The sequence below is a fragment of the Plasmodium sp. gorilla clade G2 genome, assembly GCF_900097015.1.
Source record: "Plasmodium sp. gorilla clade G2 genome assembly, chromosome: 8".
In the NCBI taxonomy this organism is placed as follows: domain Eukaryota; phylum Apicomplexa; class Aconoidasida; order Haemosporida; family Plasmodiidae; genus Plasmodium; species Plasmodium adleri (nom. inval.).
Window position 1 is genome coordinate 390,483 of NC_041700.1, and position 18,115 is coordinate 408,597.

At 15.8% G+C, this 18,115-nt stretch overlaps 3 protein-coding genes across 3 annotated transcripts; all 3 read right to left on the minus strand.

Moving 5' to 3' along the window:
- Positions 1–1,302: 1,302 nt before the first annotated feature.
- PADL01_0808800 (RuvB-like helicase 1) lies at positions 1,303–3,358 on the minus strand (the record flags this gene model as incomplete). The annotated part of the gene is made up of 5 exons (XM_028681424.1): positions 1,303–1,481; positions 1,656–1,728; positions 1,853–1,950; positions 2,037–2,145; positions 2,255–3,358. The coding sequence occupies 5 exons, from the start codon at positions 3,356–3,358 to the stop codon at positions 1,303–1,305; spliced, it is 1,563 nt and encodes a 520-aa protein (XP_028537804.1).
- A 604-nt stretch (positions 3,359–3,962) lies between these two features.
- Positions 3,963–8,484, minus strand: PADL01_0808900 (conserved Plasmodium protein, unknown function; the record flags this gene model as incomplete). The annotated part of the gene is made up of 4 exons (XM_028681426.1): positions 3,963–4,033; positions 4,128–4,213; positions 4,336–4,599; positions 4,811–8,484. 4 exons carry the CDS (start codon positions 8,482–8,484, stop codon positions 3,963–3,965), a joined length of 4,095 nt encoding a protein of 1,364 aa, XP_028537805.1.
- Positions 8,485–10,216: 1,732 nt separating this feature from the next.
- PADL01_0809000 (JmjC domain containing protein) lies at positions 10,217–14,427 on the minus strand (the record flags this gene model as incomplete). The annotated part of the gene is made up of 4 exons (XM_028681427.1): positions 10,217–10,567; positions 10,652–10,727; positions 10,875–10,953; positions 11,127–14,427. 4 exons carry the CDS (start codon positions 14,425–14,427, stop codon positions 10,217–10,219), a joined length of 3,807 nt encoding a protein of 1,268 aa, XP_028537806.1.
- Positions 14,428–18,115: the final 3,688 nt, after the last annotated feature.

Genomic DNA, 18,115 nt, shown 5'->3' on the forward strand with positions numbered 1-18,115 from the left:
TATTCACAGGTATTCTTTTTTCTATTATTGTTAATACATTTATATTTCATCTTACACATAAAAAAAAAATGATGAAAATTTAAGTAAAAAAATGAAAAAAAAAAAAAAAAAGAGTAATATAAGATAATAAAAAAAAATAAATTAAAATAAAAAAATATAAAATTACATAAATATATATATATATATATATATGTATAGTTAGTCATTAAATAAGAAGGAAAAAAAAAAAAAAATAGAAGATGAACATGATAAACCTTTTCCAAATAGTATAAAAGAAGCACCCATGAACATATTTATTTTAATGTAAAGAATTTATTTATTTATTTTTAAATACATCTAAATAAAAATATAGCCACAATGTAATTTTATGTATAACATAAAAAACAATTACAAATTAATATGTGAAATAATTTTAGTAAATTTATATTTTCATAAATATCTTTAATTTATATGACATCTTTAAAATAACACTCCTCTCCAAGAAAAAAAAAAAAAAAAAAAAAAAATTATATACAATTTTAAACATATATAAAAAGATTCTAATATATAATTATATATATATTTATTTAATATAGTAACCCTTGTTTTTTTTTATTCCTATTTTATATTTTTAATATATAATAAAATATTTAAAAATAATTAAAAGTGTTACCAAAAATTAAGTCATATATCTTAGGATTTTTTAAAATGTATACTCTCTATATTTAAAGAAATTGAAAAATATACCAAAAAAAAAAAAAAAAAAAAAAAAAAAAAAAAAAATATTTACATAAAACGAATATGTTTGTGGAAAAGTATTTTGTTTAAAAAAGTGTATATTTCCTTCTAAATATTTGATATAATATTATTTAACAAAAAAGTCACGGTTTTTTATATTATATATATATATATATATATATATATATTTTGTTGTTATAAAAAAAATAGATAATTATTTTTCTTTTTCTTATATGAAAAAAATAAAAAATAAATGTTTATAAATATTAGATCTTTCTTTTTTTTTTTTTTTTTTTTTTCTATTTATATATTTGTTTCATCATTTCTTAGTTTTTAAATTGTTAAAATATAAAAAGGTAACTTAAATAATACATACACATATGTACATACAGAAATAAATAAATAAATATGTATATATATATAAATATATATTAATATCTTTTACATTTATGAATAATTAAAATAAAAAATCATTAAATATGGTTAAAATATATATTAATATTTTATTTCCTTAATTCATTTTTTTTAAATATTCAATATAATAATAAAAAATAAAATAAAATAAAAAGATTATATAATTTCATATTAATACATATATTTATTTTTATCATTTAACAAAAGTTGAGTAGACCTTTTAGTGTCAAAAAATATGGAAGATACAATTTCAATAATATTTTTGTCAATTTTTTTTTTCCCTTTCTTTTTTGATAATATTTTTGCAGGTGTTAAAAGTTGAATTGCATACCTCAAAGAACATTTTATGCCTTAATAAAAGTAAGGAAATAAAATATATTATAATAAAAAAAAGGATATTTTAACTTATAAATAAATAAAAAAATATATATATATATTACAAGATACACACAACTTATTACGTTTAATAAATAAGAATATATTTATTTATTTATTTATTTATTATTATTATTTTTTAATTTTACCTATATCTGATAAATAATCTAAGGCTTCACTATCAATCTTTATTCTTTCAAATTTGCATCTCAATTTTAAAACCTTAAAAGTTTTATAAAAAATATTGCATGAATAGGATAAAAAGGTCAATTTAAAATTTAAATGCATAAAATAATAAAAATATATAAATATATATATATATATATATATATTTATTTATTTATACCTGTAGTATTTCCTCCTTATTATATAGCATCGTCTTTACAATTATTATTCTATCTAATAAATCTACTGGAATCCCATGGGCAGATATTATGTTTGTTCCTAGAAAGATAAAAATTAACATATATATATATATATTTATTTATATATTTAAGTATATTTTTGTGTATATGCTAATTTAATGATACCTTTTATATTGCATATTCCTCTGTTAGTAGCCAAAATAACGACCGGTGCTAGATTAGATTCTAAAGTTCTATTCAAGTATGTAAAACATTCAATATCTAACATATGTACCTAAATAGATAAAAATAAATGAATATATACAAATATATACATACATACATATATGTACATATATATATATATATGCTTATATTTTTAAAATGTTTTCATTTTTTTGAACCTCGTCAATAAATAATACTCCTGGAATAATTTGAGCTATTCCTTGATCCACATATTTATACACAATTTTATTAATTTCATTTCTTAATTTATCAGTAATTTCCGTTTTTTTATATTTATTGTTTTGTAAAAAGTCTAGAATATTATCTTTTGGTTGTACATTAGATACATCTAGATCATATAGGGTAATATTTTGTATAATATTTTTTTTTTTATGCACATTTCCTTTAGGCAGATCAACAAATGTGTCAGTTTCTATATCAAACATATCTTGATATAAACTACATTTGCCTACTCTTTTAACATTACCACTATGAGATTCAATATAGATAATATCTTTTTCTTGAATTTTTTCTTTTAATAGATTATCATATATAGAAGAATGTATTTTAATTTTCTTTTCTTCTTTTAATGTTTTTAAAGTAATATGTACATATGAAATTTTTTGTTCTTTATATGTATTATCATAAAAAGGTTCGATTTGTATTACTTCTCCTTCAAAAACTTCTTTTATTTCTTTAATTTTTACACCTATACTCTTCCTTATATATTGAGTTAAAATTTCGGTTTTTTTTACTTCACATGAATATACTTGTGAAGCATTAAATATACAAAAAGGAATAGATTCATCACTAATTTCTTTACTTATAGCAATAGCGATAGCTGTTTTTCCACTTCCACTTGGACCTGCTAATAATAAACATTTACATATATTTTTCTCTTTTATTAAATTTATAAATATACCAGCAGCTTCTCTTGCTTTCTTTTGTCCAACCATTCCTTTGCATTTATAAAAATTCTTCACAACTTCATCTTCATCATCACTTATATTGTTATAACTTATTTTATTATTTTCATAATTTCTATTGTTTTCAAGATTATATGAATTACATATATTCTCACTTTTATCTGAATCTAAAATTGTACCATTTTTAATATCATTATTTTCTATTTTATTTGTAGGTTCAATGTACACGTCCCTCTTTTTTATTTTTTCTTCAAAAAGAAAATCTGTAACAAAACCATCTGCATCTAAGCCTAGCCCACTGATATGACTATGTAGGCTAATTCTTTCTTTTTCCCTACTAGACTCAATAATATTCATATTATAAAAAATATATATATATATATATATATATTCAGTTATGTAAATTAAAGTGTATATATGTGTGCATAGATGTTCATACTTTATAAAAAAAAAAAAATTTATTTATTTATTTTTATTTATTATTTTCTTTATTTTATATATACATTTTAATTATAATTAATATTTATTTATTTTTATTATTACTTATTATAACCATAAATTATATATGTACATCGTTCGTAGTTCATATATTGCAGAATATTATTAGCTATAAAATATTTACACTACGCTGTAAAAAAAAATGTTCATATTTCAAAAAAAACTTTCAATGTCATGCCATGTCTTGTCTTTTTTTCCCTCCATGATCATATATTTTATTTTTAACATAATATGTTAACATAACAGTTAATTAAAAAAAAAAAAATAAATAAATAAAATAAAAAAAAATAAAATAAAAAGTTGTATATTATAAAATATATTATATGCAATTTTGTATTTTATATCATTTATGTCAAAAAAAAAAAAAAAAAAAATATATATATATATATATATATATACAAATAATACATATTTATAATAATAAACAGTAAGCCTAATAATTATGCATCATTATTTCATTCGTTTAATTTATATTTTCAACTAAATAACAAATACTTTTATTATTTGATTTATGATCTTGAATAAATTTTAGGACTATATAGAAAATATATATAAATAAGATATATTAATACATACAAGTAGTATATATATATATATATATATATTCTTATATTTTATATTTATTTACTTTGTAAAAATTTTAAATCTTTTGAAAAAATAAGAAAACCCATTTTACATAAATTTTCAGCCAAAAGGAGATAATCCAGACCTTGCCTTAAAAAAAAAAAAAAAATAATAATAAAGAAAAAAAAAAAAGCATACTAATAAATATAATATAATAGCAAACAGATAAAATATTTTATAATGTAAAATAATACATATATATATGTATATACCTTTCATATGAATATATATGATATGTAATGTATGATTTTATTAAATTCTCAAAAAATATGTAACACATAAAAGGTTCCATATTAATAGGAAATTTAATCATAGAATTCTCAAAATTTATAATTTTAAATTTGTAATATAATAAATGAAAAGGTAAATACTCATATTGTGTTTCATATATTTTAGAAAATATATAATTTCTAATTATACTTATTCTTAAACTAAAAAAAAGTGATAATTCACTAAAGGTTACATATTCTTTATATCTATTAAAAATAAAAATAAAATATATATATATATATAAAATAATAATAATAAAAAAATAATAATAATAAATAATAATAATAATAATAAAAGAAAGAATAAAGAAACATGATATATTTAGACAAAAAACAAAAAATTGACAGAAATAAATTTGTTCTAATTTTTTTAAATACATATATATATATATATATATATATATATTTTCTCTTTCACCTTTTAGCTGTTAAGGATAACAAAGATAGCATATAGAAAATGTCGGGGTTGTAATGATACATTTTATAAGCTTTCATTATAGACGAATACGATTTGAGTGGTATATTATTTACATAATAATAATAAGATAATAATAAATATGTTTGTATATTATTAAAGAATAACTTATTAAAACATATACAATGGTTAATAATTTGAGATGCCTTTTGAGTTATATGTAATGTATTTATTAAATTTAAAAAACAAAAAAAATATAAGTCAGAAAATACATTTTCATATGTATCAACAATATATTTATATATTTCAATAGATTTATCTATTTCTCTAAAATATAATAATAATGTTGCATTACAAAATAAAAAACAGATATACATATTATTTTTTTTTAATTCACTAGCTAAGCTTTTTATTGAGCTAATATTATTTAATAAATAACAAGAGTTAACAAAAAAAGTAATTACAGAAGGATCATAAATATAATCATTTAATAAAAGTTTACATAAACTAAGGCACATAATAAAATTCTTTTCATAAAAACTTTTTTTTATATTTATTATAATATATAATTTAGAATAGATAAAAAATTTGGGAAAATATTTGGAAAATCTATTATTAACAAGATAGTTGTATGTATCATATAAAGTTATTTTATTATATGATGACTTATATAATATAATCTTTTTATATATAATATTATTAGCATTTATATTATCACGCTTTAAAATGGGTTCGTATGAATAATATAAATCATTAGATACATTGTTATAACTTTTTTTTTTTTCAAATGTATTAGATTGTAAGTTATAAATATAAGTATCATTATTATTAATATTAGGATTATGAATATCATGATAATCAATATTATCAATAAAATAATTATTATTATTATTATAAATATTACTATTAATATTAATATTATTAATATTAATTTTATTATTATTAATAATATTATTGTTACTTTTATTTTCATTATTATTAATATTATTAATATTACTTTTATTATTATTATTATTATTATTAGTATTAATTTTTTTCTTATTCATATCTAGACGAATCCTCTCATTATATATAGGGATATCATCTTTTTTCATGTCATAAATGATATTTTTTCCCTTATATTTTGATTTGAAATTTTTATTTTTCTTCTTTTTAATTACATTTTCAATTAAGAAAAGGAAATTATTAAAAACCTTTTTATCTCTAAATTGAAAATTGACAGAATATAAAATGAAAAAGAGAAAATATTTGAACCAAGAAAAATTCTTAGGATAACTAGCTAATAAGATTAAATAAATTTCTTCCTTTAAACATAATATGGAAAAACTAAATAATTTAAGAATAATATGAGGATATAATGGAAAATTTAAAAATAGTATCATTGAATATTTAAGGGAGGAATTGAATAATCCTTTTAATTCATACAACCTAATAATAGCATGAACCAAATAATGAGTATTCTTATTAAAAAACGTTTTTTTATATATTCTATTTACAAAACGTATACCTTTATTTAAACAATTACTATTTTTTAGTTTAAGGAGACAAATTATTTTTACAAAGGCTATATAACTAATACAATAAAACATTCTCTTTGTACTTTTTTTTTTTTTATTATAAATAAATGGATAATATTTTTCACACATATTATTTATATAAATGCAAGAATGTTTTCTATTATTTTTATTTATTTTAATTTCTCCATTCTCTTTTTTTTTAGGTAAATAATCATTTGTATTTTTAAGTGGTATATTATGTGGGCTATATAATTTCATATTTTTAATAACAAAATTGTTATTCCCATTAAAATATTCTGTTTGGATATTTTTATGAAACAATTTTAAATTGTGTTTTTTTTCATATAAAACATTAAAATTATGATAATAATAATAATTATTATTATTATTAGTAGTAGTAGTATAAATATTATTATTATTTATTATTTTTTTATTTTTATTTTTATTTTTTTTATTATTATTAATAATAATAATATTATTATTATTAATTTTTTTTTCAATTTTTTTTTTATTTTTTTTATTATTATTATTAATAATAAAAACATTATTTTTATTATTATCATTATTATTAATAATTTTATCGTTATAATGAAAATTATTTTTCTGATTTTTACAAATGATTTTATTCTTATATTTTGGTTCATTTCCAAGTTTCTTATAATTTATATTTTTTCTTCTTATATTATTTATTTTTTTTTTTTTCTTCTTATCCAAATATTTTATCTTAAATTCATTTTTCATATAAATTGGATAAATCCACAAATGTTTATAATCTCTTAATAATTCCAAAATTTCCACATATTTTTTTTTTAAAAATAATGAATCAATTAAAAAAATTAAATTCTTTAAATTATTATTTTTATAAAATAAATATTTACTAATATATTCCATTTTATGAGATAAGAAATATTTTTTCGAATATAAGTAAATATTTTCTAAGTACTCATAATATTTTTCTTTTTCTATAAAATTTTCATCATTATTATTTATAGGATATTTATTATTTTTTAAATTTTTATCATATAAATAATTTTCATTTTGATTTAATTGATTATAATAAATATCTGTTTTAAAATGATTTAAATGCTCATTAACTTTATCACATGTATCATTTTTATAATCCATATTATTTAATTTCATTTTTTCTTCAAGAAAAATTTTGCATTGATAATTTTCACTTCTAACTCTTTTATGACAACTATTTACATCTAAGTATGATTTTTCATTCACTTTTTTGTATATTTTATTAAGATTATCAATATTAGTAATTAACGGATTAATTATAGTGCCATTATTAATAATGTTATTCTTAATTATATTATTCTTAATTATGTTATTCTTAATTATATTATTATTAATATTATTTTTATTTATATCTATATTAAAAATAGTATTATTAATATCATTATTCGGTGTACCTGTTTTTCTATAATTTTCTATATATTTCTCATTATCCTTTTCCTTTAATTTTATTAGTTTGTCATTTTTAAAATATGATAAAATATTTATAGTACTTTCAGAAAAGGTTCTTTTTTTTACTTTTTTATTTTTTTTTAAGGGAATTTTTTTTTTTTCTTCAAAATTATTATTCATATTATTCTTAGGTAGAACAAAAATATTTTTTTTATTCAATTCATGTGTATGCACTTTTCTCCCTATCATATTTTTCACATTTTCTTTTTTTTTTTTTTTTACTGGTACATTTTTAAATTGATCATATTTTATAATATTATGTTTAAAATGATCTAGTTTTTTTTGATCACATATTTTTTGATCATTGTTAATTGGATGATTTTTTATATCATCATTTCTTATATGATAATTTTTTATATGATAATTTTTTATATCTTCCTTTTTTATATCATCATTTTGTATATCTTCCTTTTTTATATCTTCCTTTTTTATATCATCATTTTGTATATCATCATTTTGTACATCATCCTTTTTTATATCATCATTTTTTCTTTCACCCCTTTTAATTTCATCATTTTTTATTTCACCTTTTTTAATATTTTTATTAACATATTTAAATAAATTATTAAATGCAATAGTTCTTTGTAAACTCTCAATCGCTAAATTTGACTTTGGTGTGTAGAAAATAATATCAGAGTTTTTCTTTTTATAGTTTCTTCCTTTAGCTTCCTTTTTATTCCCATCCATTTATTAATTCTTATCTTTAGTAATATATTTATTTTATTATATATATATATATATATATATATATATATATATATATATATATATATATGTACTATATTTTTTTCTTCTTTATGTTCTTCTTAGATAGAGCAAAAAATTAATTTGTAAATTATAATATTTTATATATTAATAATTTTTATAATTCATTTATAAATATCTTATATCTTTATATGTATAATTTTATAGATTAAAATATTCACATATAAATAAATATATATAAATATATATCACAATATCATATAGTAATAGAAAAAAAAAAATATATAATATATATATATATTACTCTGCAAAATAAGTCCCCAAATGTTTAAATAATTAGTATATTATCATATAAGTTTAATTTTAAATTAATATATATATATATATATATATATATATATATATTATATAATGATATATTTTATTATATTCACATTTTTTTTTATATTATATTATGAAAATGGCTTAAATAATATATACATGTCTTTATATTCCACATGATACTATTCAAGCAATACCCTTATATTACTCCTTATTATATTCATATTGATTAATCATATTATATTTTTCTTATAAAAATATACTATATAATATATATAAATATGAATATTATATATATATATTTTTCTATCTGTTTAAAAATATTTTATCTTTTCATTCTATATATTTTACAAATGTCATTTTTTTATATATAATATACAACAATATATGCACACATCAAAATAAAAAAATAATAATTATCATAAATATTAGGATATAATATACTTATAAAATTAATAAAGGTACTAGACCTCTGTAAATCTTTTAGAATAATATTCTACATATGTTGAAAGGATTAAGTAAAAAATATATTATTAAAAAAGAGGTATAGCTATGATATGAGATTCATCATATATAGTGTATTACAATTATTAAGAAAAATGTATTAGCTCTTACTCAATATTAATAATATATTTATTAAACAATTTTATTTAAAGTATAATATATTATATTTTAATAATTCATATTGTTTTGAAAAATAATATAAGAATATTATTTAAAGAAAAAAAAAAAAGCAAAGAAAATAATATATAATTTAATATAGATAAAATGTTATATATAAATATATATGTCTTATAAATTCCCTACACATAATACATATATATTATATATATGTATATATTATATAGAGACATATATAATATTAACTTAAAAAAAAAAAATAAAATAAAATAAATATTTTTTATTACTAATATATAAAATAATATGCATAAACTAATATAATTTAAATAAATAATAAAAAAAAAAGCAAAAAACAAAGATAAAAAAAAAAAACATACGTTTCATATATTTTAAGAAAAAAAAAAAAAAATTCTATATATTACAAATGAGCATGGGGATATATCGCAAAATAAATTAAAAAAAATTATTATAATTAAATAATATTTTTGTACGATAAAAAATTATATTAAAAAAAAAAAATATATATAATAATAAAATAATACGCAAAATATATAATATCTATAATCTTATATATTTTTTGGTCTAGTCATATGTTTTAATTTTTTTTTTTTTTTTTTTATTTCTATTTTATTTTATTTTATTTTATTTATTTTTTTTATTTTTATTTTATTTTTTTTTCACCAATAATATAATAATAACATTATGTATAATAATAGTTAAAATAAAATAAAAAAATAAATAAATATATATATATGTGTACTTATCTAATATATTATGATACAATTTTTGGTAATATTTGCATGGCATTTTCTTCTTTTTCTTCTTCATATGTTAAGAAAAAATATTTCAATGTAAGTTTTGTTTTAAAATGACTTACAGATGTATAATAATCATCTAGAATAATATTATTATTTTGACTATTATTTGTTTTTTTGAATTTCTCTATATTTATTAATTTCTTCGCACAATAATTTTCTAAGTCCGCATATATTGTAGGTGTATTCCTTTTTTTATTCTGACGAATTAAATTAAATAACTTAAAAGAATTTTGTTCTTCAAAGAATTTCATACTATTATAATTGGGAATATCATCAAAGTTTATTTCTTTTTCATCGCTATTTTTCTAAAAATTTTAAAATAAAAAAATATGATAAAATGAAACATAAATATAATATATATGCATATTTATTTGTTCAAAATATATTACTATTTTGTTGGCATAGTGTATAAGAAGCTTCAGAATTTTCATCATATCCAATAAGGTATATCTCTTCAAAACAACCCTACAAGTTTATTAAAAAAAAAAAAAAAAAAAAAAAAAAAAAAGAATATATATATATATGTACATATATATATATGATGATATATATTATCTCATAAAAATAGAGAATATTTAAAAACTTTATTTAAATAAAATAAGTTGAACATACCTATATTTACAGTTACAAGCATGCTCATCATAACAGTGTATACATACAATATCATCAGAATGTGGACATATGACGGCACCTAAAAATAAATAAATTTTTAAAAATTAAAATAACACAAAATATTAAATTAAAAAAAAAAAATAATAAAATCATAATAAAATATATAAAAATATATAAATATATATAAATATATATATAAATAAATACATATATACATATATATATTCATTTATTTATTTCATCTTTGCTTACTGTTGAAGGTGGGAGAGTTGCATGCGTCACAATCTTTATAAAAAAAGTGCAATTTACTCTTAATACTTTGAAAGAAATGGCTATTTTTATTTTTCTCGAAATTGTAATATATTTTAACTAGATCTAAAGAGACAAAATTCGAATAATTAACAATTTTTTTATTTAAAAGTACATCATGCTGAAGATTTAAATCTATATATATTGATTGATTTTCACAAAAAAATCTATATTCATCTAATAAAATATACTTTAATGAATATATGATATGTTTTAATTGACTGAAATTATATTCATGGAAATGTAATAAATTTGAAAATAATATAAAATGAATAGATATACAAGTATTTCTATAATATTTATAATTATAATAAGATTGAAGTCCAAAAAATAACCAAAAAGTTGGAGCAATATTACATGCTTCATTACAATTATAACCAGAATTAAAACCACCATGAAATGTTTTTGGCCATAAAAATATAAATTCATTTTTTCTTTGAATATTTTTATATACTGGAATATTATTTCTTAAAAATACCTCTACAGGTATTTGAATTGTTAATTTATATATTTTATTTTTATTGTTTTCTTTCTTGGAATTTATTTCTTCTTTATCTATAATTTTATATTTTAAATATGGATCAGTATATATTAAATCTACATCATTAATGTTTACATTTAAAAAGTTATATTTATTTTTTTTATCTGCTTCGAAATAAATATAATCTTCTTCCAAATTATTTCTATTACATAAATTTAAAGAATTATTCCTATTGTTATAATAGTAATTATTATTAATATTATTATTAATAATATTATTATTATTAATAATATTATTATTATTATTATTAGTATTATTATTATTATTACTATTACTATTAATATTAATATTAATATTTGTACTATTACTTTTTATGCTCTTTTCATTTGTTATAACATTTGCCTGTTTTCTATTATTTCTATTGTGTAAGGGCATCGAAAACTTCCTCTTTCTAAAATATTTGCCTCTTCTTCTTCTGCCTCCACCCATATATGAGGCTCCTCCTTTATTATTAGTAGTAGTGTTATTATTTATATTTATTTTACTATTTTCTTTTAAATATTCATATATTACATCTTCTACCTTGTCACTATAATGAGGAGGTATAACATACCATATTTTTGGTTGACCCCAATGCTGATAATTGATAGAAGCAAAATAGTTATCTTCTGTGTGCCAACAAAAAGTAGAAAATAATGTTCCAATATATAACCAAGGTATATTTACACCTTCAATTAAAATATCTATATTTCTTAACATAGAACCTCGTACAAATGGTAATGACTTTATATTCATGTTTTCACTTATATTACTAATTATATCATTAATTTCACAAAAATAATTATCTTTTCGTTCTAAAAAATTAGAATCCTTTCTAACATTATTATTCTTTTTGCAAACAACAATGTTATTTATATTATTACCACATTTTTTATTATTATGTATATTTTTATTATTATTATTATTAATATTATTGTTGCATTCTTTTATATTATAATTAGTATTATTTTTATAATGCTTTATATTATACCCATTAGATTTTATTACATCATTTTCAATTTTATTATCACATCGATCTTCTTCATTATCCGTATCTAATATATTTATAACCTCTATAATTTCATTTGTATCTTTCTGAAGTACTTTTTCCTTACTTATAGTATAACTAGCTTTTGTTGAATTTTCTTTTATTTTATTCTGACCGCATGCAATTGTTTTTACCGATTTTACATGTTCATCTTCATCCGAATCAATAATAATTTCGTCAATATTGTTTTGAACAGAACTGTTATATTTATTATTATTATTATTATTTTTATTATTATTTTTATTATGTTCTTCATTTTTTTTATGTTCATTATTTTTATTTATTGTATATTTTTTGTTCTTTTTATTTCCCTCATTTTTTATTAAAATATCATTCGAATTATTTTTAGTCATGTACATATTTGATTTATATTTATTTGGAAATATACAAGTAGGTTGATTTTTTTTTACAGGTAAATCAGCACCATAAACTGATATGACATCTTCATTCTTTTTATTGTTAATAATATCCCAATAAGTCTTTTCAATATTTTCTAAATCAAATTTATTATCGGATGATAAATATTTATTTTGAAGCATTTCATTATATTTATACATTTCATATAATGTCCAATATTCATCTGGATGATCAAATTCCTTCCCATTTTTTAATTCATTAATCATTTGTCTTCTTATATTAAATTTAATATTAAGATAATATGAATTAAATTGTGGAGAAAAAAAATTAGGAGGTATAACTTTTAATGCTCCATATTTTAAACCCATATAATTATACTTTTCAAAAAAAAGCATAGGATTTGTCATTTCTTCCATAGTTGTATTTATTTCGGGTATTTCTTTAATTCGTTTATATATATTTTCATCATCATAATTATAAGAACAATTACTATTATTATAATTATTATTATTATTATTGTTATTATTATAATTATTATTATTATTGTTATTATTAATATTATTAATATTATTATTATTAATATTATTATTATTAATATTATTAATATTATTATTATCATTATTATTACGGATGTTACGCGCATGGTGCCTTAGTGGTAAGTTTTCAGGGAGCCTTTCAAGATTCTTTTCATTATTATTTTCATTTTGTATATTATTTAATTTTTTATTTAATACATATTTCCCCTTAAATTCAGAAACCATAGACACACATTTTTTACTATTCATATTAGTATCATTTATACCATTTTTATATACTGATTTTTTATATTTATTATTAGAAATATCTATTAATTCATCTTCATTTGTTATATCATTTGTTATGTCATTCGATATGTCATTAGTTATATCATTTATCATTTCATTTGTTAAATCGCCTATTATATCATTAATATTTTCTCTTATAGGATCATCAAATAATTCATTTGCTTGTTCACTGTCGTTGTCATTTTTTTCTTTACCATTCTTCCATTCTTCAAATTCTTCTTCATCAAATATATTTTCTACATATGTACAATTGTCTTCTTCAGAATTCTCATAATTTATTTCATTATTTTTTAAAAAAGACTTATTTCTTGTATCATATACTTTCTTTATTTGATATAAATCTTTTTGATTTAATAATTTCTTATCAGCTCTATTTTTATACCCATTGTTGTTTTTCCTTGTATCTATATAATTAACATCATCATCATCATTACATGATAACACAAACTCTCGGTTTCTTTTCCTCTGTTTTATACCATTCATTTTCTTATCCATTTTAACGTAAAACATTGATATAAAAAATAAGATAAAAAAAAAAAAAAAAAAAAAAAAAAAAAAAAAAAAAAAAATATATATATATATATATATATATTAATATTAATAAATAATATTATATATATATTATTATATATATATATAATAATAATATATTTATATATACAAAAAATAAAAATTAAATTATATAATATAAAATATTAAAAAATTAAAAAAAAAATAAAGTACATACGTACATACATACATATATATATATATATATATATATATATATATATATATATATATAATATTTATAAATATAATATATATATATATAACATTAAAAAACATTGTATATCAAACATTCAAATTTGGTTAGGTGCTCATATATAAAAATGATACACTTAATAAAAAAAAAGCATATGAAATATAAAAATATATGTTACATATTTATAAAAATAATACATCTAATAAAAAAAAAACATAAGAAATAAAAAATATAAGTTACATTTTTATAAAAATGATACTCCTAATAAAAAAAAACATATAAAATATTAAAATATAAGTTACATACTTATAAGAATGATACACCTAATAATAATAAAAAAAAACATATGAAATATAAAAACATAAGATATATAGTTATAAAAATGATATTTTTTTTTTTTCACATATTAAAAAAAAATTAAATATTCAAACAAGCATATCATATATATAATTTTAAATGCACATAATATATATTAATGTGAGAGAATACATTATATATTAAAATCAAAAAAAAAAAAAAAAAAAAAAAAAAAAAAACAACCATTCTTATGGAGAATAAAATATATCAAAAAAATGAAAAAACAAAAGAATGAATATCATATAATAATAAATATTAATACATGTTTATTAATAATAAGGAAAAATAAGAAAAAGAAAAGAATGAGAATTTTCATGCATTTAAATATTTTATATAAAAATATAACAATATATTGATATCTATTTGTACTCATAAAAAAATAAATAAAAATTGTAAGACTACAAGGCAAAATAAAAATGTGAATGAAAAAAAAAAAAAAAAAAAAAAAAACAATTAAAATAAGTATATTTTATTTGCTTATCAAAATAATATTTTTCAAAAAAACAAAAAATAATATTAAAATGAAAAAAAATAAAAATTTTTATTTAAAACTCATTTTACACATGAACACATATAATTTGTATAAGAATAATTATTAAGTGCATTTATTAAATCAAATAATCTTGCCACGATATTATTTATTATATATATATTATATATATATATTATATATATATATTATATAAATATAAATATATATATAATAAATATGTATGTATATAAGCATTATAAATATATCCACATTTTTAATATAATCATATATATATATAAATGTGTATTTATAAATATATATATTTCTGTAGAAATATTATATAAAATAAATACAGTAGGCTTATAAAAAGTAATTTTGATTTTATCTATTTATATATATATATATTGTGGAAAAGGAATATTTCATTTATTCATATATTACACTATATACACTTAATTTTATGCTATGGTTGGTTATGAAATAACAAATAATAATAATAATAATAATCAAATAATAATATAAAATAAGAATAAGGAAAAAAACTAAGAATCATAGTATAAATCACATAATATAAATATATATGAAATTATAATTAAAAATTTTAATGTATATATATATATATATATATATATATATACATATATTTTTTGTTCTATTATCTTGTAGTTTCATCATAAGAATTTAAATGTATAATCCTAAAAAAAAGAAAGAATCAAATATATAAGTTGTGCAATAATATTATATAAATATATATTTATTTATTTATTATACTAATATATAATATATATAATATATTTTATATAACAATCTTTTTTTATAATTTCATATATCTATAATTAATATATAAGTTATATAAATATATAACCAATAAACAACCACATTTGTTTTAAAATTCATATAATACATATATTTTATTATATTGTATATATAAAAAATTAGTTTTAAAAAAAAGAATACACGTATTATAAATATATATATAATAATACAAAGAACACATATGAATCCTTTTACTTATTTGGAATGTATTTATATAAAGAAATATATATATATATTATTTTATTTTTTATACAAATTATATCTTTTAACAAATAACCATATTATTGATATATAAATAATTTAATATACCAGAATATTATAATAATATCCTATGGTTCTTATACAAACAAACAAAAAAAAAAAATAATAATAATAATAAAATAAATAAAATAAATAATAAAAATAATAAAAAAAATAAAAATAAATAAAAAAATAAAAAAAGACTTGTAATATATTTCACATATGATAAAATTTTAATATTAATATAACATTTTATTATATTTATATACATTTTTTTTATGATACTAACTAATACAATATTACAACTCAAAAATAAAAAAAATAATATTAAAAAAAAAAAAAAGATACATATTATTATTATATTAATATTATATATGTATTATTTATTATATACATTTATATATATTTCTTTTTTATTATATACAATAATGTATCATATTATTAAAAGATTATTGATTGCAGTCTTTCAATAATTGAGAATATGTTGTTTAAAATATTTGTTTGGGTCTTAAAAAAAAAAAGGTTGTTCTTATTTATAATAAAAAAAAATATATACATAATATATATATAATACAAAAAATATGTATATTTTATATATACATACAATACCATATATATATATATATAATATTTTACATATGTTATATGTTATAATTTCTTCAACATATGGTTTTACATAATACTAATATAATCTTTTAAAGTTCTCTTTTTATTTTATTATTATTTTTTTTATTACCATATAATTTATTAAATACGTTATTATATATATTATATCATATCCTCTTTTGAATTTTTTTTTTTTTTTTTTATGATAATGCATTATATATATAAATATAAAAAAATTATTCAACAATAATATATAATAAAATAATTTGGGGTTATTATGTGCTTTTATTATATTTTCATTTTATATTTATTATATGTATGTATGTATATATATATTATATAAATATATTATGTATGTATAATTTTATTTATATAAAATTAAATTTTGAACAGTTGTTAAAACACTTATTTTTGTTCAGAGTAAATAATCTGTATGGGCATAATTTCATATGTATGTATAAATATATAAATTCAATTTAATGTTATTTATTTTTTTTTTTTTAATATTTTTTTATATATATAATATTTTATTTGAGGCTTATTTTAAAACATACATAATACAGATCATATTTCTGAAATACTCTATATAAATATGTAATATAATTAATATCAAAATTTGTGAAAAAGAAAAAAAAAAAAAAAAAAAAAAAACAAGTATTTCTATTTTCATATAAATATATATATAATATATATATATTTATATATATATATATTTATTTATATTAACATAATTTTTCCATAAAAAAAAAAATTTATATTTAATATATTTATATTTACATTGGTATTTATATTTTTTCTCATTTTTTAAATGATACATATTTATTTAAATTAATATTTTTTATATATTTTTTAATATTTATTATTTTTTTTATTTTATTTTATTATTTTTGGTGTATACTATAACAAGAAAACCACTTTATATATATTTGTACATGCTCTTATTATTT